We start from the raw sequence: 24,848 nt of genomic DNA, 5'->3' as shown, positions 1-24,848 counted from the left end.
CTTACAAAATTCATATTAATTTTCTAAAATTAGATTGAATACGCCCCTAGGATATAAAAGTCTAAACCATGGGTAGTAAACTTCCTAATAATCCGTGGTTATTCGATAGTACTAAAAAAGACAGAGCTAATTTAGTTAAGTCGGCTGAAAAAGTTAAAATAATAAATATTTTTGTAGGTAATAACAAAATAAGCAAACAAAAAATTACGATAAAAAGGTGGGAAAAATAAGCTCTGTCTCACACAGCATTATCCAAAACTCAAAATTACAGCGTTGAAACAGAAACCGATCTCGTCGCTGATTCTCTTTTCTTCGGATCCTTCTAGATAATGGCTCGATCTTTCTCTCGTTCACTTTCTCTATCCAAAGGCCGTTTCGCCGCCGCGTCATCCTCTCTCCTCCCTTCGTCGCACCTTGTTTCATTCCGATCTCAATCTTCCGATCGTCGGGGAGATCTGTACGAGATTGATACCTCCGCGGCTTCTCAATCGCCGTCGGATCCTTTAATACAGAAGCTAGAAGACGCCGTTCACCGGATTTTTGTGCGCCGAGCTCAGCCTGATTGGCTCCCTTTTGTTCCTGGTGCGTCTTATTGGGTCCCTCCTCCTGGATCTGGATCTCAGTCTCATGGAATCGCTCAGCTCGTTGTGAAACTCGCGAATCCGTTAACACACGAAGAATCTTTATCTACCAATTCTTCTCATGGATGGCCTTCCTCCGATTATTTCCTTAAAGGTTCTTATTGGTCATTCTCTCTCTGGTTTTTTATGGATAAAGCTTGGATTGGAATCTTCAATATGTTACTCATGCTTTAGCTACCAACTAAATTGATTTTGAAATTGATCAAATTTTTGTTGAATGTAAGCATTCATATGATTTAACTAGTGGCAGGTTTTTGATATGTTGATAATGCTATGTCAATCGTAAAGTTAGTCATTGCTCGATGCTGTTACAGGTTCTGAATGGGAGATCATTAATATGTGATTAACATTTTTGAGAATCTTTAATCATATAGGCAGTACTAGCGTCTTTGGTGGAACAGGTTCTTAACTAGTTGTGGTGTATGAGAATTGTTTGATTGTTGGTCATTCGTTGACATATGGTTTTTGTTTATTGGGTTTAGGTGTTCAACCTCAATTGATGGAGACCAAGACCGAGACAACTTCAAATTCCGAGTCTCACTCTGAGGACGAGGAAGTGTAAAAATGACACTGCTTGTTTGGGTGAGTTATTTGGCAAAACTAAAGTTATGACCTTGATGGATTGAGCAAATCACATTTCTATCTATATCCATGAATCCTCAAGGTCTTATGATTTTGTTGGGTTTCTGATAAAAGAAAGATTGAAGCTTGCAGGCTCTTCAGGATCTCTTGTCAAGACCAAGAGCTGCCGAATTCGGACAACCAAGAGCAAGTGAAAAGACGTGAAATAGAACGACCATATTTCTATACCTGATACCAAAATGTGGAATATCGAATAAGACTAGTGTTGTAGGCTTGTGTAGCATGTCCCGCTGTTTCTCTTTTAAACAGTTGTTGTATATATATATCTCTGTTTCCTTGCTCTTTCACTTATTTAACAAAGAGTTCATGTTAATGAAATTGGAAATGAGGTACTCTTAGATATTTCTTTCTATAATACAGTCTACAAAAAGAAGTACAGCGCCAATTGAACATTATACATTTACCTCAAACTCAACCAACAGAAACAAATAATTCATCGTCGGAATCGGAAACATCCACATTTTCTGTAAATTCCGATTTCCATTTCTCGAAAACCGATCTAAATTCAGAAAAGTCTCCGCGATATCGAGACAAGAGACTATACACTTGAAACTTAGTATTAGGATCCAACTCAACTCCCTCCTGGATGCATTCCCTCAAAATCTTTCTCACTTTCTCAGTCTCCTTCTCCTTGCACAGACCAGAAATAATAGTCCGATAAGTCCGTCGATTCGGATAAATCCCACCTTCTTTCATGTCGCAACACAAAGAATAGGCTTCCTCGATCCTTTTCGCACGCACAAGCCCCTTAATAGCTACTGTATACGACACAACATCTAAAGGATACTTCTCCAAGATGCATCGTTTAAACAAATGAACCGCGGTATTGTATTTACCAAGCTCTATAAGACTGTCGATTATCGCAGAATGAAAATGAGCATCGAGATGTTTTTTCTCCTTGATTATTATTTTATACATCTTAATGGCAGCGCGAGGTGCTCCTCCTCGACAAAGTGCACTAAGATACACAGTATATGTATAACAATCCAAAGCAAAATCTTTGTAAGACATGATGCTGAGTACTTTCAAAGCGTACGAATTGTAACCAATCTTGCTGAAACAGTTTGAGAGCAAGTTTCCAGTAACCAGATCAAAATCTGTTCCTATACCGTGGGTGATCCTAGGAACGAGATCAAACTTCCCAGACAAACATAGACTAGACAGTATTGATGCAAAAGTATACTGATCCGGCACAAGTTTCCTTTTTTCCAAACTAGTGAAAACCTTACGAGCTTCTTCGAATCTTCCGAGTCTTGTGTACGTGTGTATCATCAAATTGCAAAGAACAATATCTGGAGCTAAACCTTCAGATTGCACTTTACTTAGCACGGTAAACGCTTCATCAACCATTCCTAAATCCACAAACCCTTTGATCAAACTAGTATACGTCACAAGATTAGGTGAGCAACCAATCTGAATCATCTTATTGAACAGATCAACCGCCTTTTGCGGCTCTCCTGAACGAAAAAACCCGCTAACCAACATGCTCCATACATTAACAGATACAGAGATTCCACTACAAATCATCAATCCAACTACTTGAAATGCTTCAGAGACGCAGCCTGTTCTACAGCACAGCCTAAGAATCTGCCCAAACCTCTCTCTGTTAGGATAAAAACCTTCTCCAATCATTCTCTTCAAAACTATCTTCACACCAACCAAATCCCCTCTACCCCCTCTACTGCAAAAATGACTCAATGCAATGTCGAAACTAAAGAAATTTCGAAAACGGATTCCTTCAAAAATTTCCAGAGCTCCATTAACAACATTGAGTTTGAAATTAACATCCATCATCATATTCATGGCACGAGTGTTGGGCACAAATCCAAAACTACTCATGCCAGTGTAAACCTCAATAGCCTTATCATAGATATGGCCACGCCAAAATATTTCCAGCAACAACAAAAAAACCCGAGGCTTAATCTCACAACCAGAGATTTTCAATCTCTCTATGATTCGATCAATGCTATAGTATTCACGAGTTAGTTTCTCAACAACACCAACCATGTGATCAAATGCTCGATCATCGTGGAAGTAATTGTTCTGCTTCGCGCACCAGAAGAAGAAATTCAAAGTTTTGAGATCAGCTGGAGATTCTCGTAAACAAGAATACACATTATCGTGCGTGAGTGGCTTCGCGGCAGTATACTCCCGAGGATATTGACCGTGAATCGAAGAGAAACTGAGTGTGTTAAGGATTCTCTTCCTCTGCTTCACCCAATTGCATCTCCATAGCATCTTACTCGTGACGCTAAGATCCTAACCATGAAACGGGGTTTCTCGGGAAAGAGAGAACTTTTATGGGAAACCCAGCTGAGATCGAGGACAAAGTTTGTGACATGGAAAGGGAACAACGCCGGCGAGGTTAGTGAAAGCAAGAAACGGCGAAAGGGTTTTTGGTTTGGTTCGAAGATTTAGGAGAATTTGCGGTGGATTCAATAAGGGATGACTATACCGAACTCGGTTCGGTTCTTTAGGTATCGGTACACTCCGGTTTTAGGTTCTGCTGTTCATTTAATTTGCTAGATATTCATTTCCTTAGAAAAGATTAACTATGATTAATATTTCTACATTTAGGAACTGAAAGCATTATTACAACTATCCAAAGCTATGAACATGTAAAGGTGGAAAGAGGACAAAGAATATAACACGTTTAGGCAAATTGTGTATTACAACTCTGAAGGTGTTTCTCAATCCAAAATCTCTCCGTTTCTTCGGTTCAATACGGAGTTTCTAATTGAACTCCGAAAAAGCATGGAGAGACAGAACAAACATAGTCCTGTTGTACACAGAAGAATTAACAGTGTCAGAAAAAGTATCCTACACTAAATATCGAAAGCATCATTCCATATTATGGTTAAGACTTAAGAGCGAACCATTGTGCTTTTACCTGCATAGGCAATGGTCACACCCGATATGATTCGTCCTAGAGCTGCCAAGAAGTAAAGACAGATCACAACCTGAGAGACAGAAACAGGCGAAGATAAAAAAAGTTCAGTTTAGAATTCTGCCACCAAGCATAAAACCAGAGAACTGCATTGCATCGGAGTGGTAATTGGCTAAAACCACAACTGACAGGTTCTGTGGAATTTCAGTCAATGGTCTTAACCATCTTTGTCTTCATCAATAAATGCTTGAATGTTGTTATACACATTTCCTATTCATGCAGGCACCGCACCGGGTGATCGAAGAAACTACCTCTTGTAATGCAAACAAGGAAGAAACCAGAATGCACTTGCCTTAACAAAGAGCCTCTTGTCATGTCCTGTTGCTGCAACCCGCAGAACGGATTCAGCTGCTCCAACAGTATTAGCTAAGCGCGCCACAATGTTACAGGCTGTGTCTTGTGATATTTGCCACTCTAATGGATCCACAGGTACCCTTCACACAAAAGTTACTACTTTGTTAAATCATGTGACCCTATAAAGACTGCAAGAGTATTTCAAACAGTGAATCATCAAATCAATTATACTAATAACGCTGGTAATTTCTGCATTGATCAGAGAAGAGGGATGAAAATGATAGAATGATGAGAAATACACAGTTGAAAAACACAACTTTTTCCCCAACGCTCATGGTCATGAAGATCAAAAGCTGTTACATTCAAAGAAACAAAAGATTGAGCTTTGTAGATAATGTGACTTTTAAGAATGCAAGAGTAAATTTAAACCGTTTATATCATCGAATCAAATCACACTTTTATGGTTCCTAGTTCCTTATGTTGAAACCAAAAGCAAAGGCAAGCAAAATAAAACCTTTTCATGTCGTAAACACGTTGAAACTAGCTAGTAGCATCACAACAACAATTCACACGATTATGTGAAAACTAAACACAACAAAAAGCTCACTCATTTTGAATTCTGAACAGATCAAACAGCCAAACAAAGAATTTCTCAATTTGTAACCTTAGATCGGCAAATGGGAGATGTAACAGAAAGCCCAACACTCAAAGAAAGAAAATTTAAGGAGGAAATTAGAGAAACTTACGAGACATTGAGGTGACGAAAAAGAAGGCCGAGAATGGCGAGTGAAGATAAGAGAACGATGAGAACGTCGGAGATGAGCGAGAGAAGAGTCGCGTTGCGATTAGCGCAATGGTGATACACAAGCGTCCCGCTTATCAGCAATCCTATCGCCTTTCCCATTTCCCCCATCTCTTCTTCTTCTCTCTTGAATTTTTGGTTCCGACATTTTCTTTCAGATGAAACTTCCCAAGAGTTTCGGTTTGGATTCCAATTGCTGGTTTGTTTGGTTCAGAATCGATTTTGCCTTTGGCTTATTAAGAAACAAACCAAATTCTTGGTCAGTTTGGAAACCCAGCAATTTCGTAATTAGATATTGTTAATGGTTTTGATTGGTTCAAGGCTTCAAGCCTCAATATTTAGTTCGATATAGCTTATTTAAAAATTTATATGTATTTGACATAAAAGAAATTTTCACTGAAATTGGCGGGTTGAGCCGGCCCGTGCAGTAGTGCAACGCATGGGCGACTCGCGAAAGCCCAGATAGCAAGCTATCTTAGTGGGCTTTCTCCCTTAAAAAATAGAGTTAATATCGTGTGGGCCGATGGCCCACATATCAGATATTAAACTGATAAGAACAGATACTACACTTGATCTTAGCCAAAAGGCCGAGAAAGGTATGAGTTGCGATATGGATACGAAGTGTGTTTTATATCAAACGTGGTAGAGCGAGTGTTTCTTAAACTAGCGATGTGGGACTTTATAAAAACCAAATTGAATGTACGAGCTCTTGTAACTCTTAGAATTAGATCATCCTCCTCCTTCAAAATATAAACTCTGTCATTTGTTTGAGAAGGAGAGCTACTATGGCTACATTCGCAAGGTCTGATTTGCTCTCTATCTAATTTTTTTTTGAAGGATGTTCCTATTTGTGATCTAATTTTGGCCGGATAACTAAATTTGTAAGACTGAATCTGTTGATTCTTCCCCTGGTTTGCGAATTTATGCTTTGTCGATTCTCACTTGTTTGACAATTTTTTGTCCGGTGGAATCAATATTTCGAAATCAGAATGGAATTACATGAGTGTATCAGAATGTAGGTTTCGAACAAACAAGGTTTGTGTTGGCTTTTGTCTTGAGATGATTTGGTTTGGTTTGTAGCTAATTTATATATTTCTGCTAGCCACTATCAGTGGAGCTTGGATCAGGAATATTGGGAAATATCTTTTGATGGAATCAGGTTCAGTTGGAATTTTAGAGTTTTAGATTGGAAATAACATAACAAGTTAGAGATTCTAGCTTCTCACTATTGCTAGAGAGTATTCTGTTAATAACATAAAGGCCTTTGGAGACTACTGCAAAGCTATAGTCTTTTCTGATAGTCAAATTTTGAAATGTATGACTGTCTTTGAGAATACGCTGACGACACACCATGTCGCCCTTCCTCATGATGCAATGGGGAATATAACTTGAGTAAATTAACTGTTTACTTCTGATAGAATGTGACAGCTATGACAAATTCTCCCCTTCCTACAAATCCGTGTGGATGATGCGTAACATTATTCATTTCTACAACTTGGCCAATCAGGTATCGATCTTGAGTTATCAACCTTTTTTTGCGTGTTTCTTTTGGTTTTTGAAAACTTTGTATATTTGTGATCGATAACACAGGCTATTGACAGAGCAGCTGGAGTGGATGGCTCAGACGGTTACTTACACTCTCATCAAACATCGCTTGGGAGATCTTTTCTACCGCTTAGTGTAAGCAAATCTTCTACTGATGAAGCTGTTTTCTCGGTTAGATTTTGTTTAGAAAAGAAATCAAGATCTAAACTTAGAGTTTTGGTTATTTTAGGTTTCAGAAGTTTGAAGATCCAGCTGAGGGAGAAGATACACTTGTAGCCAAATTCAAGAAACTGTAATAATGATCTGACTTCTGGAGAACGCGCCTTGGAAGATGGAACTCGAGAAGCAAGCAGTTTTCAGAAATCGGAAGTATTCGAGCATCGAGCATCATCACAGTGGGGTAATGATGAGTCCATGAATCCAGGTTTTGAGCCCGAAAGAAATAAGTGGTTGTTGTGATATATGTTCTCGCTTCCTCTCTTCATGATTTCATTTATTTGTTGGTGTACAGACAAAAGGAATATTAACTCTTACGACAAGGTTCAAAAAGGTTAAATATTCTCACAATTTTTTTAAAGAAGTTGAGAAATGCAGAAGAAATATTCCAAGAAAATGTGTTTTTGACATTACAGATTTGCGATCACATCATTCAAAAGTTAAAGGGACTAAACATAACAGACATCCAAAGTAGTCGTTTAACGATGCAAAATAGATAAGCAGAGTAAAACAAAGACAAGAAAGAATTATATTAACCAGGTCCGACTTTAGGGATATCGTAGTGCTCACTCATGTTAGCCAGATACTGATTGAAATCCTCAATCCTGTTACGGTGAGACTTGTTCGCTTCCTTAGCTAGCTTCTGCACATCCAATCTTTGTTTCTGCTCTATGTATCGCCTTTCTGCTGGCGTTAAGTGATCATCATCATCGAGCTGCTGCTGCAACTTCGCATCCTCGCTTGCCTTTTCACTCCTGTTCATTTCTTCATCTCCTTCTTCTCCTTCAATCAATTTACCCAATGCTTCAGTGCTTTCTCCTATACCCAAACCCAAAATAGCCAAACAACAATTAATTGACTCTCCTTTGTCGATGAATGTTGATGAACAGATTAGTTATGGTTATGAGAAGAGAGCTGTTGTTTCTTACCTTCTATGAGTTCATGATCAGTAATTTTAAGAGCTTGTTCTTCCTGTCTCTTATGTTTCTTCTTCTTCTTTACTCCACCTGCTTTCACATCCAAAGCCTTCCCTTTTAGCTTTAGCTTCCCACCAATAACATTGTCGTATGCCGACATCTCTTGGCTGCTAGTCAGAACAAAGTACCACACAAAACATACATTCAAGTTAGAAAGCTTGAGAATTGGTGATTTCTCGAAACACTGATAAGCAAAACTACCAACCGACTTAGCAAACGGAGAGCACATATCATCAGTATACATATAATCAAAATTCTTTGAAAGGTTCCAAAATCTCTAACTCTTTCTTTCTTTCCTTTGTGTATGACAAGAGATCCTAGAACTAGGACTTGAACACGAATCAAGCTTATCAATCAAAAAAGTAAAGAGCCATCACATAACCCACATAATTAGTAAACGAGGCGTAGTAGATCTATAGTGTATGTATACCCTAATAATCAACCGAAAATCGATAGTTGCAAAGCATACACTTCATGATTACCATATAGAGAAAAAAAAACAGAAATCTAGAAGCCTAATAATTGACGCAGAAGCAATGAATTGAGCTAAAACTCGAACCCTAATCAAATCAATCACCTGAAATCGAGAGAGCAGAACGCGAGAAAGAACAAGAGAGAGGATATTTTTTTTTACAATTTTAAAGAGAAAGTAATAGGACTATTTTGAAATTTTCCATCTAGGAAAGCCCAATAGGGCCCAATATGGTTTTTTCCCCTAGTATAAAACGACATCGTGTCCTTTTATACTGCGCTCGCTTTTTTCTCCCCACTAACAAACAGTAAGGGCTTTGAAAATTGGTTTTCCTCTCAAAATCGAAGAATTTGTGTAACGAGCGAGACCCAGGAATTCGAATTAAGGCATTTCAAATTGGTTCTCCTCGTTTCCTTCCTCTCTACTTCGGAAACCCTAATTCCCGTCGCCGGAACTCTTGACTACGCCTTCTGTTAGATTTTTTTATTCCCCCGTTGTTGAAATTGAGAGTAAAATGTTGAGTAAAGTCTCCCCAAGTGGAGAGCTCTTGAACCGGTGGAGGAGAATCGAGGAAGACGAAGAGGAGAATGACGATTCTGATCCTTCAGCAGTTCGGCGTCTTAATCAGCGCAAAGAACAATGGTTCCTTCTATATCTCTCTTTGCTCTGAATAGTTCACTGTTAAATCGACTGAAATCAGAAAATCATCAGACAAAATTTAGTTATTACATTGCTCGGATTTCAGCTCTAGCTGACTGTTTTTGTTTTACATCTTCTTTTAGGTTTACGGATGCATTCACTTTATTGATATCGTTGCCGAAAGATACTCATATTTGGTGTGGGCACGGGGATATAATGGGACCTCTTATAGAGACTTTCTACAATTACTTCAAAGATGATAGAGTTGATTCACCTCTCAAGGTCTTGTGGAAGAGAATCTCTGAAGAGATGCGGCTTTGTGCGCAATGCATTTGTCAGCACCATCAGACTCAAGAGATGTATGAAAAAGAGTATGAGTGCTCTTCTGTTGGTCCATTACTTGTTGTGTTGCGGAAACTTGATGAGGAAAGGGTGACGAGGCACTTGCAAGAGATCAATTTGAAAATAGAAAAAGGAACATATGATCCAGATCATCATCATGCTGAAGTTGTTAGTGTTATGTACGAGGTATTGTAGTATATGTGCTTTTTCATTTCACTTAAAATAATTACTGGATTGTTCTTTTCACTGATGAATCATTTGCGTTACCGACTGACTCTGATGATCTGTATTTTTCTATTCATTTTGAATCCTCATGTCATGTCATTTCTTTGCATCATGGGATTGGCATCTAGTAAATAGTAACTTATGAGCCTTTATTTTGGTGTCAGGTTTTGATGTTTCCATTCTTCTTTGATGATATGTCCTTATGCACTGAGTTTGAGAAATTTATTGAGTCAATCGACAACATACACGAGCTTGCGTTTGCTGAGAATCAAGAATTTCCGGTATGTTAATACCAGAGGAGAGCTTCTTGTGTTTCCTACTAAACTGAATCTATCTGACTTGGTGTTTTCTCATATTTCATTCTGTTTAGGGTGTGTATGCACTCCTTTTTCTCAATAGAAGGGTGCGTGTAATTGGTTATCGCTTGGCAAGGGCCATGGGAAAGTTGAGGTATTTTCCTTTTTCATACAGCAACTAAGTAAATTAATAGCTAACTCTGTTATCAAGACTATCTGTAGTGCGTATGAAACCATGTATGATATTATCTGCTATCATGGCAGGTCAGCAACCCAGTTAGAGCGCCTCCAGCCATTGCTCAAGAAATTCATTGGAATTCTGGAGATGGAGGGACTGCCTTCCGCGTCTCAGGAACCGAGACCAAGGATATATCTAGACCGCTCATCTATATGGCTTGGGATGACATCACTGTAAGAGTTAGTGACTAATTCTCCCCGTATAGTTTTTCTTCCTTTTACCGTTTTTCAATATTTTTCTTGAGTTGCTGATTCCTTAATATTTCTTGCTTCTTAAAGGCTTGAGTTCTTAGAAGGCCCTGCTTTTGAAGAGGGGATATTAGAGCCTTATCCCATTTTTGTCGATACAGTGTTGAATCACATAAGTGGTGATTCACCTGAATTTTCGCTGGCTGTTAATTGCCTAAAAGAGCTATTTAAGACACTTGGTATGGTAACTATTGTCGTTTTATAAAGTAGCCAGTTTATCTTGAAGATATATATTCTGTTAGTTGACACATTCATATGATGAAAGGTTGTAAGCTCTGGCTTAGGGCTACCTTGTCCCCAAGTGTGATGCGTAACACATTGTTGGGTCAGTGTTTCCATACAAAATCTGAGAAGATCCACAAAGCCATTTTTGATCTTTTCCAGCCACTATTACAGGCAAGCTTGCATTAGTTTCTCTCTTACATATATGATTTCGCCAATGAGATTAACATGATTTCATTTTACTTACATTGCCATATTATGCATATCCTGTTTTGTCCAGTCCCTTGAGGCTTTGCGAGATGGTGAGCATGAAAAGCAACGCAGGCACTTTCTCTACTTTCTCCTTCATCAGGTCCCAGTTAGCAGTAACTTCAGCCTTTTAGCAAGAAGAATTGGCCACAAGGTAGTTCTAGTTCTTCCTCACTAAGACACATCTGCAGCATTTTTTTTATCTTGGAATGAAGCTCCTTTATCTTCATATCTTCACCTAGCTTTTTAATTTTATCTTCAGATTGCTCTTCTTATTGTACTCAGAGGATACAAGATGAACCCACCTTGCCCTCCCTTTGAGTGTGCTCACATGTGGTTAGTACAACTGGGCCTATCTGTTGTTTTGCATCTGTTTGTTGCGTCTGTTACTTACTTGAGGAATTGGCTTTTCTTCCATCCTTGGTTTTGAATTTCTATCAAATACATTTTACATGACATGAATGATATTAAGTAAGATGGTTCTAGTTTCATATCTAAATTTTTGTAGTTGTTATCGTTTCTTTCTCCCTGCAACTTGCATGTTAGCTTTACATGGATGCCAGTTATTTTGACAGTCCTATGTGGAGAATACATCAAGTTCACTGGGATCTGCGTGCAGCATGTCAAGATAGATAACTTTCATGTTTTGAATGCTGTGTTTGGTGTATGTTTTGGCATAAATTTTTTGGATGTTAGATAAGGACAGTAAGTTTTCTCATAGAATTCATGAAAGTCAACTGATTTGACAGGGGCCCATCTCTTGTGTCATCGTATAAAGATTCTTCACTTCATATTTCATTGCGACAACCTGCCATTGATCTTGTCCAAGCTATCCTGGTATCTGATGCAACAGCCTTACTAGCTTCGTTGCTACGTAATAATACTGGTAAATTTATGGGCTATGAGATTCAATATGACGACGATGACAGTAATCTCCCCTTTTCCCATACTACTGAAGATGTAAGTGATCGTTCCTGGAGTGACTTTACCCAGCAGAGCAAAATTACTCTTGGGGAATGTAAAGAGTGGATGTGCATTCCGATGCTGTGGATTACTACTCTTACAAATACAAATTTTCTAAACCTTCCAGTATCGCTATCCCAAGCAGTCTTTTGGTCTCGATCACGTTTTTGTTTAGTGGAATCTGAAAAGAATGATGAAATGACAGTTGATATAGAAACTTGGCTTTCATCTTCTGCTGTTGAAATCAAAGGCACGCTTGGATGGAAGGTAGCAACAGGATCTGATGACGGGGGGCCAGGAAAGGAGTCTAAAAACTCAGTGACAGTATCAAAGATGTGTCTTACATTGATACGAACATTAAAGAGGTACTTTTCCATTTGACTGTTGTGGTAGCCTGGTAGGAAAGCTGCTAAGTTTTCTATTACGCTTTATGATAATGAGGCTTTTGGGTTTTTGATTTGTAGATTGACCACTTGTTATCTGGTACAAATTGGTGACGAGTGTCGAAAACAGTGGACCTGGGTACCAGAGATGGGCGAAACGTTCATCCTTTCTCTTTCAGACCCAGATGACGTACGTAACGACCTGTAATGATTGCTTGGTTCCATCATAAGAGATGCATACTTGATATTTATTACTCTCTGTTCTGGTTTAATTGTGTATAAAGTTGACCATGTTGCTAGTGTTGTTTTGTTAACAGAATGTAAGGCAGTTTGGAAAGTCTATGCTGGAACACGTTTCAAATACCAGAGGTCTGTCTTGTGGGTTGAAGTTTCTCTGCTCTCAAACTTCTCACCTCCTATTTGTTTCTTCCGGAGTTAGACATGTTTTACAGCAGGTAGGCAGCAGCTTATTTTCATTTAACATGTAGAAGGATATGCATACAATGAGTCCTTTAACTATCCATTTTGAATGTTTGATTGTTATTCTTCATGTTAGTTTTTGCTAAGGCTACAGATCGTCTACCCTTTTCCACTATGGAAACTGGAAGTCTAGGCTCACAAACTATTTGTGAGGTTCAGTTTTTTTTTTAATCATGAGTGTCTACATTTTTCTCCTGGGAGATAGATCTCTGACTTGCAACTGTTCTTATATTGCTTATATCTTTTTGTTTCTCTGATTTTGGCAGGTCCATTTGAGCTCTGTCCTTCAAAGCTTTCAGATCCTGCACCATTTTTTCTTTTTATTGTTCAAGTTGCTGAAGGAAGAGGAGGTGGCCATTACAGACGTAGTGAAGAGTTCCGCAGGGGGGTTTTTGAGGCAACCTAACTTTAATGCTTTGCCTGTGAGTGAGGGCAGAAATCCCTTGAGTTCTACCCCGGAATTGCTGAAGTTTCAGTACTTGCTAGCAGAAGTTGCATGGGGCATAATAAGGAAGTGCCTAGTTGAGGGAAAGACTTTCATCCATCAAAGTCTTTGCCAGGTATTATTTGAAAGTCGTCGTGGTGAACCTTGGTTTTACCTTTATTGCTTCTGCTTCATTCTACTGTCCTCTTCGGTTGTCATCTTTGAGCTGTATCTGCTTCATATGAGCCGAGTCTGGTTTATTGCTAAAGTTCCATTTATCTAATTTGGCAGATGACATGTGTACGTTTGCTTGAGATTCTTCCTGTCGTTCTGGGAAAACTTAGAGTAAGCCGTGAAGAGTCCTGTGATACTAGAGGAACTTTGAAAGATGCGTCTGATCTTAAATGGCTTCCTGATCTCATTGATTGGGGAAGGTCACAACTTAAGGTTGTTGTTGCGTATTGGAAACGAGCATTAGTGGCTTTGCTAGACATCTTACAAGGATCAAACAGTGACGCTTGTTCTTCGGCAGTCCAAGCTATCAGACATGTTCTATCCTCTGGTAAGTTGTTTCCTGCTTGTTAATAGTTTCTAACTGGCATTTTAGAACTATTTTTCCCAGGTGATACAATTGACAATGCTCTGACTCTTCTTAATTCAGATGATGTTGACATCGAGCAATTAGCAGAACAAATCTCACGCCTTGTTCCCAAGGCAAATGAGTACCAGATTCTCAAACCTGTTGATGTTGTTGGCAAATTACAAGATAATATGATGGATCTAACAGTGGATGAGACAGAAAAGGAATCGTTGAAAAATTTACCTAGTCTGCATAAGTCTCATCAACCTGACATCAATAAAACTCTTCTACCTATCAAAAACATCTCCCAGATCTCCTCTCTGAAGAAGAGTACTTCTAGTATTGATGCTTCAAAGCTTTCAGCGTTAGTTCTTTCAGAGAGAGATGTTACAGTTAGCTCCAGCAATATTGTTAGGGATCTTCCCACAACAAACGCTGAACCAAGCAAGGCTGCTGGTATGAGTAGGGAAGCGGAAAAAAGACAGAATGTGGAAGATCCTGTTTCATCTGGAATCAGACCCAACTTAAAGAAGGCTACTGATGAACTCGGCCCTCGTGGTACTTCAAAAGAGGCTCAGAAATCTGCGATTTCCAACGCCAAAGGCATGGATTTGAGAAAGGTGGTAAATGAGACGGAGGTTGATCCACTTGACTTGGCTCTTAAATCTCTGAAACGGCAGTCATTACCCCTGGCAAAATCAGGGCCCATTGTTCCCAAAAGACAAGTCATTCAACTTTGTGCACCTGTCAACAAGAAATCCGATCGTTGGCAGAGACAAGAAGCTGGATTCAAAAGATTCAGACCACCAAAGCTTGAAGATTGGTTTAGAAAGATTTTGCAAATGGACTACTATGCGATAGTGGGATTGGCATCAACAAAGAAAGATGAGAGTCAGAATGTTGGAAAATTTAGGGAAGTTCCTGTGCGCTTTGGTTCACCTGAGCAATATATTCAGATTTTTCAGCCCTTGGTTTTGGAGGAGTTTAAAGCACAGCTGCAAAGTTCCTTCCAGGAGATATCATCACTGGAGGAGATATATTATGGTGTTATTTCAGTGTTATCGATTGAAAGGGTTGACGATTTTCATTTTGTTCGTTTTATGCAAGACGAAAATGATGGGTCCAACTCGAAAAGTTTCTCTGAGAATGACTTGGTTTTGTTCACGAAAGAGCATCCAGAAAACAGCAATGTCGGTGTAAATATGATGGGAAAGGTATGTGGTAAATTGTTTTGCTTGCATGTGATTGATAAAGTAGAATCAGGAATGTATATGCTTGAAAACCATGAATATTACTATAGTTACTCAACCTGATATATTCAGAATGCTGGGTTGAAGCTTCAGTGGAATTTGATTTACTTAGGTTTAATATAAGATAGAGGGTTATTCCTAATGTTCTAATACGTTACATAGTTGTTGGATATACACTTTGTAATGAGATAGAATGACCAGGATAGAGATTACCTACCTTGTTGTTTCTTAGGTAGAAGGACGGGAATGGGATGACAAAAAACGGACCAGCATTTTGAATGTACGGTTGTATCTTCAGAATGCATCTTCACGGCTGAATCAAGCTAGAAGGAATCTCTTGGAACGTAGCCAGTGGCATGCAAGTCGCATTCTCAACATTACATCCCAAATTCGCGAGTTTCAAGCTTTGTCGTGCATAAAGGATATTCCCGTACTTCCTCTGATCTTAAGTCCTATGAATGATTCTAATTATGATTCCGAAGTTAAAAGATCAGATCTGCGTTCACTACCACATTCTCTACAGCAAATACTTAAATCATCTTTCAATGAGAGTCAACTTCAGGCTATTAGTGTTGCTATTGGCTCATCCAATTTGATGAAAGCTTTTGACATTTCACTTATCCAGGGTCCTCCAGGTTAGTCATTTTATCTCTTTGTCAATAAAGCTAATAATATCTATAATTTGCTCTGGGAGAAAGATTAGCATTTTACAGTAATTGATTGTTGATGTCGGACATCAATGAATGTAAAGAAAATTTGTTTGCTCTACAGGGACTGGCAAGACGCGCACTATTGTTGCCATTATTAGTGGCTTGCTTGCATCCGCCTCACATAAAACTAGTGACAGGGGAAATTCTGAACCAGGTCATAGTTCTTCAACCTCTAGGCAGGGAATGAATCCGAGTGTCGCTGTTGCAAGGGCATGGCAAGATGCAGCTCTGGCTAAACAGCTAAATGATAACAGCGAAACGAATAGAAAGATAGCAGAAAAGAATGGTAGAGGAAGGGTTCTGATCTGTGCTCAATCAAATGCTGCAGTTGATGAATTAGTTTCAAGAATATCCAGTTTAGGTATATATGGCAGGGATGGGAAGATGTTCAAACCTTATCTTGTGAGGGTTGGAAATGCAAAAACTGTTCATTCAAATTCAATGCCCTTCTTTCTTGATACCCTTGTTGATCAGCGGTTGGCAGAGGAGAGAATGCGGATAAACGAATCTAAGAGTAATAAGGGTGCAGATTCTTCTGCATTACTGCGCTCTAATCTAGAAAAAGTCGTTGATCAGATCACGCACTTTGAAGCTAAGCGTGCAAACATAAACCAGGAAAGTTTAGACGCCAAAGATAAGCCGGAGAATGAACACCACAACAAAGATGATGATGGCAAGCTAATGTCCGATGCGGAGCTAGGAATAAGATTGCGAAGGTTATATGAGCAAAAGAGAAAAATTTACAAAGATCTTAGTGCTGTTCAGGCTCAAGAGAGAAAAGCGAACTATGAAATGAGAACATTGAAACAAAAGTTGCGGAAGTCCATTCTTAAAGAAGCTCAAATAGTTGTTACAACTTTAAGTGGTTGTGGAGGAGACCTGTACAGTGTGTGTGCTGAATCTTTAGCAGCACATAAATTTGGTAGTCCATCTGAAGATAATTTATTTGATGCGGTGGTGATTGACGAAGCAGCTCAGGTAAATATTTGACATGCTTGATGTTTGGCATAGGTGTTCTCGTCAAAAGTCATAACTTTTTTGCTTTTGTGGCTTTACAGGCCCTGGAGCCTGCTACGTTGATTCCTCTACAACTGTTAAAGTCAAGAGGAACAAAATGTATAATGGTGAGAATTGTTCACTTGCATCTCAGAATGTTCTATCAAATCCGCAGTTTTATTTAATAACATTGCTTATTATTACAGGTTGGAGACCCAAAGCAGCTTCCAGCAACTGTGCTCTCTAACGTTGCAAGTAAATTTTTGTACGAATGTAGCATGTTTGAACGTCTGCAAAGGGCTGGGTACCCTATCCTTATGCTTACCCAGCAGGTACACTGATTATTAGAATTTTCTGGCCTTCAGATCTGATTTGGAAGTTATTCATTCACATTATGTTCTCTTTTTTTGTGTTAATAAAATGATGGAAAGTTTGTTTTAAATTATAAAATTATATCTGTTTCTAGAAGTTTGGCTAACGTATTCTTTGCTTACAGTATAGGATGCATCCAGAAATTTGTCGATTCCCGTCTATGCATTTCTACGACAATAAGTTACTAAATGGTGTTGACATGTCAAGTAAATCAGCACCATTCCACGAGAACCATCATCTTGGACCATATGTTTTCTATGATATTGTTGATGGCCAAGAGCATCGAAGTGGCGATTCTAGCTCCGTATGCAATGAACAAGAAGCTGAAGCTGCTGTTCAACTGCTTAGATTTTTCAAGAAGAGGTCATTAATCATTCTTAAGCTATCTATTCACACATGTTTTAGAGAGTTATATGATATTATTTTACTCACTTGCTATCTTGATGCTTACAGGTACCCCTCAGAATTTGTTGCTGGAAGGATTGGCATTATAACCCCTTACAAGCGTCAGCTTGCCGTTTTGCGTTCGCGTTTCACTGGTGCATTTGGGGCTCAAGTAACAGCAGATATGGAAATGAATACTGTGGATGGCTTTCAAGGCAAAGAAGTTGACATATTAGTATTATCCACTGTAAGAGCTACACATTCGGCTCCTGATGGGGTCAATCAAAGTCGGATTGGTTTTGTTGCAGATGTTAGACGCATGAATGTTGCTCTCACTAGAGCCAAACTCTCCCTTTGGGTTTTGGGTAACACACGAACCTTGCAAAGAGACCATAACTGGGGTGCTCTTGTGAAAGATGCAAAAGAAAGAGAAGTCATCATACCAGTTAAGCGACCGTACAACTACATGTTTGGTGAGAATGTGATGGAACAAAACCATTCTGAGAATCTTCCAAAGAATTTTCCTAAGCCTGATAAACAGCATTCACGCCGCAAAGAACAGAGAGCAGAGACATCTTCTGATAGAAAACTGAGGAAAACTGATGGAGATGTTGTGCCTATCTCATCAAAAGGATCAGAGAGTAAGCACACCAGACGAAATGCGAAAGAAGAAGCTTCATCTCAAAGGGAAAAACTAGTTGCAAGCTGTGAGAAAGTAACATCCGAAGAGACTCTGAGACGGAGCCATGAAAAGAAAGAAAAAATGAAAGGCAGAGAGAAAAGCAGTAATCCAGAGATTACAGATGCAAATAGTTCGAAGAACGAAAATTCAAATGAATGGAAGAAATCTAAGAAGGCTTCATCAAAGCTTGACAGTAGCAAGAGGGCAAATCCCACAGATAAAATTGGACAGCAAGATAGGCAAATAAACAAGGGCAATGCTTCTAATCAAGGAGGTGTTGAAGATATGATATCCAAACGAAAGCAGCAGCGTGAAGCTGTTGCTGCCATTCTCAATTCGTCTCTGATTCCTTCACATAAGCCTAAACCTCCAAAGCGACCATTGTCCCCAGGTTCAACCGCCGGCAGTCATACAAGACCACCTAAGGCGATCAAAGGTAAGATTTCATTACATATCGAACCTCTTTATGTTCTTCCTCAGAAGCTGATATGCAATTGTAAATTAGTATGTCTTAATGTTGAATTTCACTTACACTCTTCTTATTTGCAGAGTCAACCAAGAACAACAGTTAACAAAGATAACAAACAAACAACTGATTTCACAAAGGTTATTTCCCACAATCGTGAACCAGTTGTTAATTTCCGGTTTCATGGGTAAGTTTTATAGTTTCCTCTGGCGTCATTCATCATAGGTTCTCTCATGTTCTAACTCTGAAACTAGCACTAGGAGAAAATTTTGGCTAACTTAGTGTTGGCAACTCAAATTGCAATATTTTGTTGAAAGTTGCCTGCTATGAAATTTTATTTTGCTGTGTATATATTATCATGCCATTATGATAAAAACTGTTTAACAAATTGTCTTTTCTTTGTTTTAGAGCAAAATTAATTGGGATAATTTTCTAATGAGATTATTGTTCAACAGTACAAAGATTGAAGTCGCTGATACTCAAATTTCACTAAATACAACACCGGAAAAAAACTCATAAGAAACCATATCAACCTAGAATTTTCCTTTCTAACAATTCAAGAGGTAGATGAAGGATCCGTCCCGATCCTAACGGCGGACCAAATTTGACCAATGCCTCTGGTAACGTGAGGCCAAACGGCGCTAATTCCGTTAAGTGTCGCACCAGAAGCTAACCCTAACGCGAAAGTCTCAACGTATCCAGGTTTCGTCTCCAGCTTCGCGTCGACGACGGCAAGCCTCCCGTTAATGGCGTCGATTTTCCTCGCGTCGGTTACAAGCTTATCCTTGCTCGAGGCGTTTCTGGAGGACGAAACTACTCGGACGAGCGCGTTTTGTAAATCTTCGATGACCTTTATTGAAGCTTCTGCTGGTTCCAGCCCTCGTTTCTGGTAGTGAGAGATTAGTTCCGTCGGAGTTGGGAATTTCTTCGATTTCTGCTTTTGTTCTGATTTGGTTTCCTCCGCCGCGTTTGGTGTCGCCGGTTGCTTCATCTTCTGCTCCGCCGGGTATACAAGTACAGAATTTGAATCTCTTATCTGGGAAATTTTCTAAAGTACAGCTCCTGGGTTGGAAGATGAGACGGAAGATAATTATTTGATTTTATTTATATTTTAAAAATCAACTTTGGGTAATTTTTCTTCATGGACTGTCTGTTGGGCTTGGGCCCACGAATACTGTGAAACTAGTAATCTCCTTTAATATGGTAAAATGATAGCATAACAACAATATTGCCTAATGCGCCTAAAAACAATACTTAGGAGGAAATTATTAAAATCTATATTATTAAGTGGGGCTTATTAAGAAAAAATGCTCCTTGTGATGACGTGTCAAAAACTCATTAGTCAGGATTGTCCAATTAACCCGGCATGAGAAATAAATTAACAAAAGAGTGTAAACTAACCTCTGAAGTGTTAGGATTTACGGTGACAACAGACAGAGAGAGTGGAGAACGCTTCTTCGGCTAGGACGACAAGCTTCGAGTTGATGGCGGTTTTCTTCTGACCATTCTCTGAAACTGTAATTTGTCTTCACTGTTTCGCCGATTTAGGGGTTTTCTTACTCGCATTTCGGAAACAAATATTATTCGTATCTGTTATTTTGCCTACAATTTCGCTAATTCTCTGTCGTTTACGTTTTCGTTTTCGTTTAGATCATGATAGTGAGAATTTAGATCTGATTGGTTTATCTACAAAATGTTGGTGTTCGATAAGTCTAGCTAAATCTTACAGTAGAATTTCATGGTGTCCGATTAATACAGAGAAATTTTCCGGGGCTTAATTCTTGTCAGTTTTATTTCAGAATCTTCTCTTATGCTGAAAACTATATATGGGAGGTGTTTCTCTCGGAGTCAATACCGAGTGAGAAAGTGTGAAGAAGCTGATCAAGATATAGTCAGACTTTGTGGGTTACGATTAGTTCTCTTGTTATGCTGTGGTAAACCTTTGGAGGGTCTTTTGTAGCGTATCAAGATTCAGCGTCCAAGTTCTGGGGCTGAGCTGCCCCGTAGCACGGGTTTTATACCTCTTCCCCTTGTTCGGAGGGCAAATTCGTTACAAAACATGATGATGGATGAAGATGTTGAGCAGGCCACTCTGGTTTCTTACAGTGACAAGCCAAGGACCTTCCCGGATATGCGTAGTAAAACTTACAGTCCATTGGTTAGGACATAATACCCTTCTCTCTCGAGCATATCTTTCTTGCATCTAAACACCGTCATATTTATACAAATATGTATTGGTGTTATATCTGGTTTTATTTCTATTTCTTTTGGTATCTTTATAATGAGTTGTTTTGTGCAGATAATCCGCATTCTGAGAAATTTAAATGTTCGTGCCCTTTCTGTACTTCTGCTTTTGAGCTTTGGAGGGATCTTTTACATGGGAGCACGTACTTCTCCCATCATTGTGTTCGTCTTTGTAGTATGCATCATCAGTTTCATGTTGTCAGTATACCTGACCAAGTGGGTATTAGCCAAAGATGAAGGACCTCCAGAAATGGTTCAGGTAATTTCACACAAGTTTTAATTTGTTCTATTCGTGATTGTGTCTTCTTTGTTACTCAGTTGCATTTTCAGTTCTGTGCTATGAGCTTATTCTTTTCTGTTTAGATATCAGATGCTATACGTGATGGAGCTGAAGGATTTTTAAGAACGCAGTATGGTACTATATCCAAAATGGCGTTCTTGCTAGCTTTTGTGATCCTTTGCATATACTTGTTCCGTAACTTAACCCCCCAGCAAGAGGCTTCTGGTTTAGGAAGGTGATCATACATCTTCTACAGAATCTTTTCTTTTATCTTTTGTGTTGTTATAAATAAAACTCAAATGTATAACTTTGTGCTTCAGGACAATGTCTGCATACATTACTGTTGCTGCATTTCTTTTGGGTGCGCTATGTTCAGGTATTGCTGGATATGTTGGAATGTGGGTGTCAGTTCGTGCTAATGTACGGGTTTCCAGTGCTGCTAGACGATCCGCAAGGGAAGCATTGCAGGTTTGTTTTTTAGTATTAATAGGAATTCCTGTACACATGGCCAAATACTAAGTGATGGATTTAATGCAGATAGCTGTTCGTGCTGGTGGATTCTCAGCTCTGGTTGTTGTTGGTATGGCTGTGATTGGTATTGCCATCCTGTATTCTACATTTTATGTATGGTTGGACGTGGATTCACCTGGCTCAATGAAGGTTACTGATCGTAAGTCATAGCTTCCTGTTCTCTGGATATCTTTCCTTTTATGTTTGGCCATTCTATAGTAACCAGCTATATTCTATGCATCAGTGCGCTGAGTTCATGTTTATTTTCAGAGATTCAAATTTAATCACAAACAGTATCTTCTTATACCAAGTTGGTACATATATGGGTTTGAGGAATCCGTTTTGCTGAATTTCAAGAAATGGCTATTTGCTAAAGAAGCAACAGCATGGGTCGAGTCTTCATCTGTAGAACCGGAATGCAAACTTTTTTGATGTTGTTCTCAAATGTTTAACGTTTGCAAACCCGAAATTGCATTTGCATGTACTAGTGTTACTTTTTAGCTTAATGATTTGACTTTCCCATTTTTCTTACAGTGCCTCTTCTTCTTGTGGGATATGGTTTTGGTGCATCATTTGTTGCCTTATTTGCTCAGTTGGGTGGTGGAATATATACTAAGGGAGCTGATGTCGGGGCAGATCTGGTCGGGAAAGTTGAGCACGGTATTCCTGAGGATGACCCTCGGAACCCTGCAGTTATAGCTGATTTGGTATTAGTTCTTTCATTTCACGATCCTTTGTGTATGATTTTGTCGGGCCTGGAACCTTTTGTCATCACTGAAGCTTCACTCTCATCTTCTTGCAGGTTGGAGACAATGTTGGGGACTGCGCTGCTCGAGGTGCTGATTTATTTGAAAGTATAGCTGCAGAAATCATCAGTGCAATGATACTTGGGGGTACAATGGCTCAGAAGTGCAAAATTGAAGGTTTGCGAGGCATCTTGATTTTATTTTAAAGAGTTGTACTGTTGGTATTTTTAGCAATAAAATTGCAAGGCTAGTTATACTGTGGTCAAACTAGCAGAAAGGGTTTTAGAGTTACCTTTCTTTTTGCTTCATGATTTTTTTATTTCTTACTCAACTTTTTCGTGTATCATGCAGATCCATCTGGTTTTATTTTATTTCCTCTAGTTGTTCACTCGTTTGACTTGGTAATATCATCAATTGGTATTCTATCGATCAAAGGAACTCGCAATGCTAGTGTGAAATCTCCAGTAGAGGATCCAATGGTTGTTCTTCAGAAAGGATATTCGCTGACTATTATATTAGCTGTTTTGACATTTGGCGCGGTAATGTCATTGATTATTTTTGTTCATTATGTGGTTGTCGAGCAGTAGCTTTTTGATGTTATATTGTCAGTTTTATCGATAGTTGACTTTACATGCACATAAGGGCCCATCTAAGCAAGTGAAGCTCTTGATAGTGCTGTAATTTCAATGGAATTCACTGACACCATTGCCCCTGTTTTGTAGTCGACTCGCTGGCTGCTATACACAGAACAAGCTCCATCTGCTTGGTTGAATTTCTTCATGTGTGGCTTAGTTGGCATTATCACAGCCTATGTCTTTGTCTGGATATCCAGATATTATACTGACTATAAGTATGAGCCTGTTCGGACGTTGGCTCTTGCTAGCTCCACTGGTCATGGAACCAATATAATTGCTGGGGTCAGCTTGGGTCTGGAATCCACGGCTCTTCCTGTTTTGGTTATAAGTGTAGCTATCATTTCTGCTTTTTGGCTGGGCAATACCTCGGGACTAATAGATGAAAAGGGAAACCCCACTGGAGGTCTATTTGGAACAGCTGTAGCTACAATGGGAATGTTGAGCACTGCAGCTTATGTTCTTACAATGGACATGTTTGGTCCCATAGCTGATAATGCAGGTGGGATTGTTGAGATGAGCCAGCAGGTATGAGTCATGAGTGGTTCGAATTATGCCTATGTTGTATCTTTGAATTTTCAAGCTTCTATAAAACTTATCGTGTCTTGCAGCCAGAAAGTGTCCGTGAGATCACTGATGTTCTTGATGCTGTTGGGAATACCACAAAAGCAACAACAAAAGGGTTTGCTATTGGATCTGCTGCCCTTGCATCATTCCTTCTTTTTAGTGCGTATATGGACGAGGTTTCAGCGTTTGCTAATGTATCTTTTAAAGAGGTACATTTTTTACTCTTTGGTGTATTCTGTTTCCTCTTATTCCATTCCACTCGCATACTCATCCTGATTCTTGTCCTCACATCTAAACAGGTTGATATTGCGATCCCAGAAGTCTTCATTGGAGGGTTATTAGGTGCCATGCTTATATTCCTGTTTAGCGCTTGGGCTTGTGCAGCAGTTGGTCGAACTGCACAGGAGGTTGTCAACGAAGTAAGAAGACAGTTCATTGAGAGGCCTGGCATAATGGTAAATGTAATTCCGCTGGAGTCCGTTCCCTTTTATTTTTATTTTTTTCATCGGGTGTCTTTTTGAACTTTATGTCACAGGACTACAAGGAGAAGCCAGATTATGGTCGATGTGTCGCCATTGTCGCATCTTCAGCTTTGAGGGAAATGATAAAACCAGGAGCTTTGGCTATAATATCACCCATTGCAGTTGGTGAGTCAGTAAAAATGTTGGTTAAGCCCGTGAAACGAGAAAGAAACAGACATAAGGAACCAACGCTCTCTATTTGATGTCCACAGGTTTTGTGTTCCGGATCTTGGGATACTACACTGGACAACCTTTGCTTGGAGCTAAAGTAGTAGCTGCAATGCTAATGTTTGCGACAGTATGTGGTATCTTAATGGCTCTATTCTTAAATACAGCAGGAGGTGCTTGGGACAATGCAAAGAAATACATTGAGACTGGAGCTCTAGGAGGCAAAGGAAGTGATTCCCACAAAGCTGCAGTAACTGGTGATACGTAAGCAATCTTTCATTTTCCTTGTGCTTCCCTTCTTCTTAGTTCCTTTCTCATTGGTCATTTCCTTTTACTTATAAAGTTTAGTCGAACTGTCTTCTAATGAGAAATCGTTATTCTGAAAATGGCAAGTGTGGGAGACCCTTTCAAGGACACAGCAGGACCGTCGATTCACGTTCTCATCAAAATGTTGGCGACTATCACGCTTGTCATGGCTCCTATCTTTCTCTGAAA

General features: G+C 39.2%; 8 protein-coding genes, 1 long non-coding RNA gene and 1 other non-coding gene across 24 annotated transcripts; 4 read left to right on the top strand and 6 right to left on the bottom strand.

Moving 5' to 3' along the window:
- Positions 1–129: 129 nt before the first annotated feature.
- AT1G16840 (uncharacterized protein) lies at positions 130–1,620 on the top strand. 5 transcript variants are annotated; one of them, NM_101545.4, is made up of 3 exons: positions 130–735; positions 1,124–1,223; positions 1,356–1,620. In NM_101545.4, exons 1-2 carry the CDS (start codon positions 330–332, stop codon positions 1,201–1,203), a joined length of 486 nt encoding a protein of 161 aa, NP_564007.1. In that variant the 5' UTR covers positions 130–329; the 3' UTR covers positions 1,204–1,223; positions 1,356–1,620. The 5 variants fall into 5 exon arrangements, with proteins under 5 accessions (NP_564007.1, NP_001321908.1, NP_849677.1 ...); NM_179346.4 differs by having other exon boundaries at positions 173–735; positions 1,349–1,607; NM_001332268.1 differs by having other exon boundaries at positions 130–1,223.
- Positions 1,621–1,694: 74 nt separating this feature from the next.
- On the bottom strand, positions 1,695–3,688 carry AT1G16830 (Pentatricopeptide repeat (PPR) superfamily protein; the record flags this gene model as incomplete). Its single annotated transcript, NM_101544.5, has 1 exon — positions 1,695–3,688. The coding sequence occupies exon 1, from the start codon at positions 3,519–3,521 to the stop codon at positions 1,695–1,697; it is 1,827 nt and encodes a 608-aa protein (NP_173127.4). The 5' UTR covers positions 3,522–3,688.
- A 116-nt stretch (positions 3,689–3,804) lies between these two features.
- AT1G16825 (Reticulon family protein) lies at positions 3,805–5,459 on the bottom strand (the record flags this gene model as incomplete). Of its 2 annotated transcripts, NM_001160873.2 has the most annotated exons (4): positions 3,805–4,062; positions 4,174–4,243; positions 4,523–4,664; positions 5,271–5,459. In NM_001160873.2, 4 exons carry the CDS (start codon positions 5,435–5,437, stop codon positions 3,974–3,976), a joined length of 468 nt encoding a protein of 155 aa, NP_001154345.1. In that variant the 3' UTR covers positions 3,805–3,973. The 2 variants fall into 2 exon arrangements, with proteins under 2 accessions (NP_001154345.1, NP_001322189.1); NM_001332267.1 differs by having other exon boundaries at positions 4,174–4,664; positions 5,271–5,437.
- A 201-nt stretch (positions 5,460–5,660) lies between these two features.
- Positions 5,661–7,479, top strand: AT1G16820 (vacuolar ATP synthase catalytic subunit-related / V-ATPase-related / vacuolar proton pump-like protein). Of its 4 annotated transcripts, none has more exons than NM_101543.4 (4): positions 5,661–5,947; positions 6,755–6,833; positions 6,917–7,006; positions 7,101–7,479. In NM_101543.4, exons 1-4 carry the CDS (start codon positions 5,850–5,852, stop codon positions 7,113–7,115), a joined length of 282 nt encoding a protein of 93 aa, NP_173126.1. In that variant the 5' UTR covers positions 5,661–5,849; the 3' UTR covers positions 7,116–7,479. The 4 variants fall into 4 exon arrangements, with proteins under 4 accessions (NP_173126.1, NP_001322037.1, NP_001185016.1 ...); NM_001332266.1 differs by having other exon boundaries at positions 5,731–6,128; positions 6,745–6,833; positions 7,101–7,185; NM_001198087.2 differs by lacking the exon at positions 5,661–5,947 and adding an exon at positions 6,000–6,128 and having other exon boundaries at positions 7,101–7,407.
- U2.1 lies at positions 5,739–5,932 on the bottom strand. Its single transcript, NR_138867.1, has one exon. It is a non-coding gene; the product is annotated as an other RNA (small nuclear RNA).
- On the bottom strand, positions 5,930–6,806 carry AT1G05267. Its single transcript, NR_138866.1, has one exon. It is a non-coding gene; the product is annotated as an other RNA (long non-coding RNA).
- Positions 7,419–8,726, bottom strand: AT1G16810 (7-dehydrocholesterol reductase-like protein; the record flags this gene model as incomplete). 3 transcript variants are annotated; one of them, NM_001332264.1, is made up of 3 exons in its annotated part: positions 8,495–8,726; positions 8,017–8,174; positions 7,419–7,906 (listed from the first exon to the last, which is right to left on the bottom strand). In NM_001332264.1, exons 2-3 carry the CDS (start codon positions 8,162–8,164, stop codon positions 7,620–7,622), a joined length of 435 nt encoding a protein of 144 aa, NP_001319023.1. In that variant the 5' UTR covers positions 8,165–8,174; positions 8,495–8,726. The 3 variants fall into 3 exon arrangements, with proteins under 3 accessions (NP_001319023.1, NP_001031060.1, NP_564006.1); NM_001035983.1 differs by having other exon boundaries at positions 8,642–8,697; NM_101542.4 differs by having other exon boundaries at positions 7,620–7,906; positions 8,017–8,171; positions 8,642–8,726.
- A 119-nt stretch (positions 8,727–8,845) lies between these two features.
- Positions 8,846–19,830, top strand: AT1G16800 (P-loop containing nucleoside triphosphate hydrolases superfamily protein; the record flags this gene model as incomplete). 3 transcript variants are annotated; one of them, NM_001332263.1, is made up of 23 exons in its annotated part: positions 9,051–9,178; positions 9,319–9,703; positions 9,907–10,023; positions 10,113–10,192; positions 10,303–10,449; positions 10,555–10,703; positions 10,790–10,920; positions 11,027–11,149; positions 11,258–11,331; positions 11,745–11,923; positions 12,134–12,323; positions 12,423–12,531; positions 12,659–12,796; positions 13,088–13,381; positions 13,537–13,807; positions 13,907–15,039; positions 15,308–15,710; positions 15,847–16,763; positions 16,844–16,909; positions 16,988–17,113; positions 17,278–17,516; positions 17,607–18,655; positions 18,769–18,946. In NM_001332263.1, 23 exons carry the CDS (start codon positions 9,051–9,053, stop codon positions 18,789–18,791), a joined length of 6,471 nt encoding a protein of 2,156 aa, NP_001322184.1. In that variant the 3' UTR covers positions 18,792–18,946. The 3 variants fall into 3 exon arrangements, with proteins under 3 accessions (NP_001322185.1, NP_001322184.1, NP_001319022.1); NM_001332262.1 differs by having other exon boundaries at positions 8,846–9,178; positions 11,745–12,323; positions 18,769–19,830; NM_001332261.1 differs by lacking the exon at positions 10,790–10,920 and having other exon boundaries at positions 10,555–10,708; positions 18,769–19,056.
- Positions 19,055–19,979, bottom strand: AT1G16790 (ribosomal protein-like protein). Its single transcript, NM_101540.5, has one exon. It carries the CDS (start codon positions 19,674–19,676, stop codon positions 19,242–19,244), a length of 435 nt encoding a protein of 144 aa, NP_173123.1. The 5' UTR covers positions 19,677–19,979; the 3' UTR covers positions 19,055–19,241.
- On the top strand, positions 19,678–24,846 carry VHP2;2 (Inorganic H pyrophosphatase family protein; the record flags this gene model as incomplete). Of its 3 annotated transcripts, none has more annotated exons than NM_001332260.1 (16): positions 19,678–19,699; positions 20,101–20,175; positions 20,485–20,843; positions 20,985–21,188; positions 21,293–21,444; positions 21,530–21,677; positions 21,747–21,879; positions 22,254–22,426; positions 22,522–22,642; positions 22,817–23,004; positions 23,188–23,625; positions 23,709–23,873; positions 23,964–24,119; positions 24,200–24,311; positions 24,398–24,617; positions 24,747–24,846. In NM_001332260.1, the coding sequence occupies exons 3-16, from the start codon at positions 20,745–20,747 to the stop codon at positions 24,844–24,846; spliced, it is 2,409 nt and encodes an 802-aa protein (NP_001323032.1). In that variant the 5' UTR covers positions 19,678–19,699; positions 20,101–20,175; positions 20,485–20,744. The 3 variants fall into 3 exon arrangements, with proteins under 3 accessions (NP_001323032.1, NP_001323031.1, NP_001319021.1); NM_001332259.1 differs by having other exon boundaries at positions 20,101–20,202; NM_001332258.1 differs by lacking the exon at positions 19,678–19,699 and having other exon boundaries at positions 20,077–20,202.
- Between the last annotated feature and the right edge of the window lie 2 nt (positions 24,847–24,848).

This window comes from Arabidopsis thaliana, assembly GCF_000001735.4.
Source record: "Arabidopsis thaliana chromosome 1 sequence".
In the NCBI taxonomy this organism is placed as follows: domain Eukaryota; kingdom Viridiplantae; phylum Streptophyta; class Magnoliopsida; order Brassicales; family Brassicaceae; genus Arabidopsis; species Arabidopsis thaliana.
The sequence above is the reverse complement of the archived record's forward strand: the minus strand, read 5'-3'. Positions and strand labels throughout refer to the sequence as shown.

Excerpts from the sequence above, each read along its gene's own strand:
- AT1G16840 (NM_101545.4), top strand. The coding sequence starts at position 330 with ATGGCTCGATCTTTCTCTCGTTCACTTTCTCTATCCAAAGGCCGTTTC. Across the intron at positions 736-1,123 it reads CTCCGATTATTTCCTTAAAG|GTGTTCAACCTCAATTGATG; the intron begins GTTCTTATTGGT and ends TATTGGGTTTAG.
- AT1G16820 (NM_101543.4), top strand. The coding sequence starts at position 5,850 with ATGGCCCACATATCAGATATTAAACTGATAAGAACAGATACTACACTT. Across the intron at positions 5,948-6,754 it reads AGTTGCGATATGGATACGAA|CTATGACAAATTCTCCCCTT; the intron begins GTGTGTTTTATA and ends AGAATGTGACAG. Across the intron at positions 6,834-6,916 it reads TCTACAACTTGGCCAATCAG|GCTATTGACAGAGCAGCTGG; the intron begins GTATCGATCTTG and ends TCGATAACACAG.
- AT1G16790 (NM_101540.5), bottom strand. The coding sequence starts at position 19,676 with ATGAAGCAACCGGCGACACCAAACGCGGCGGAGGAAACCAAATCAGAA.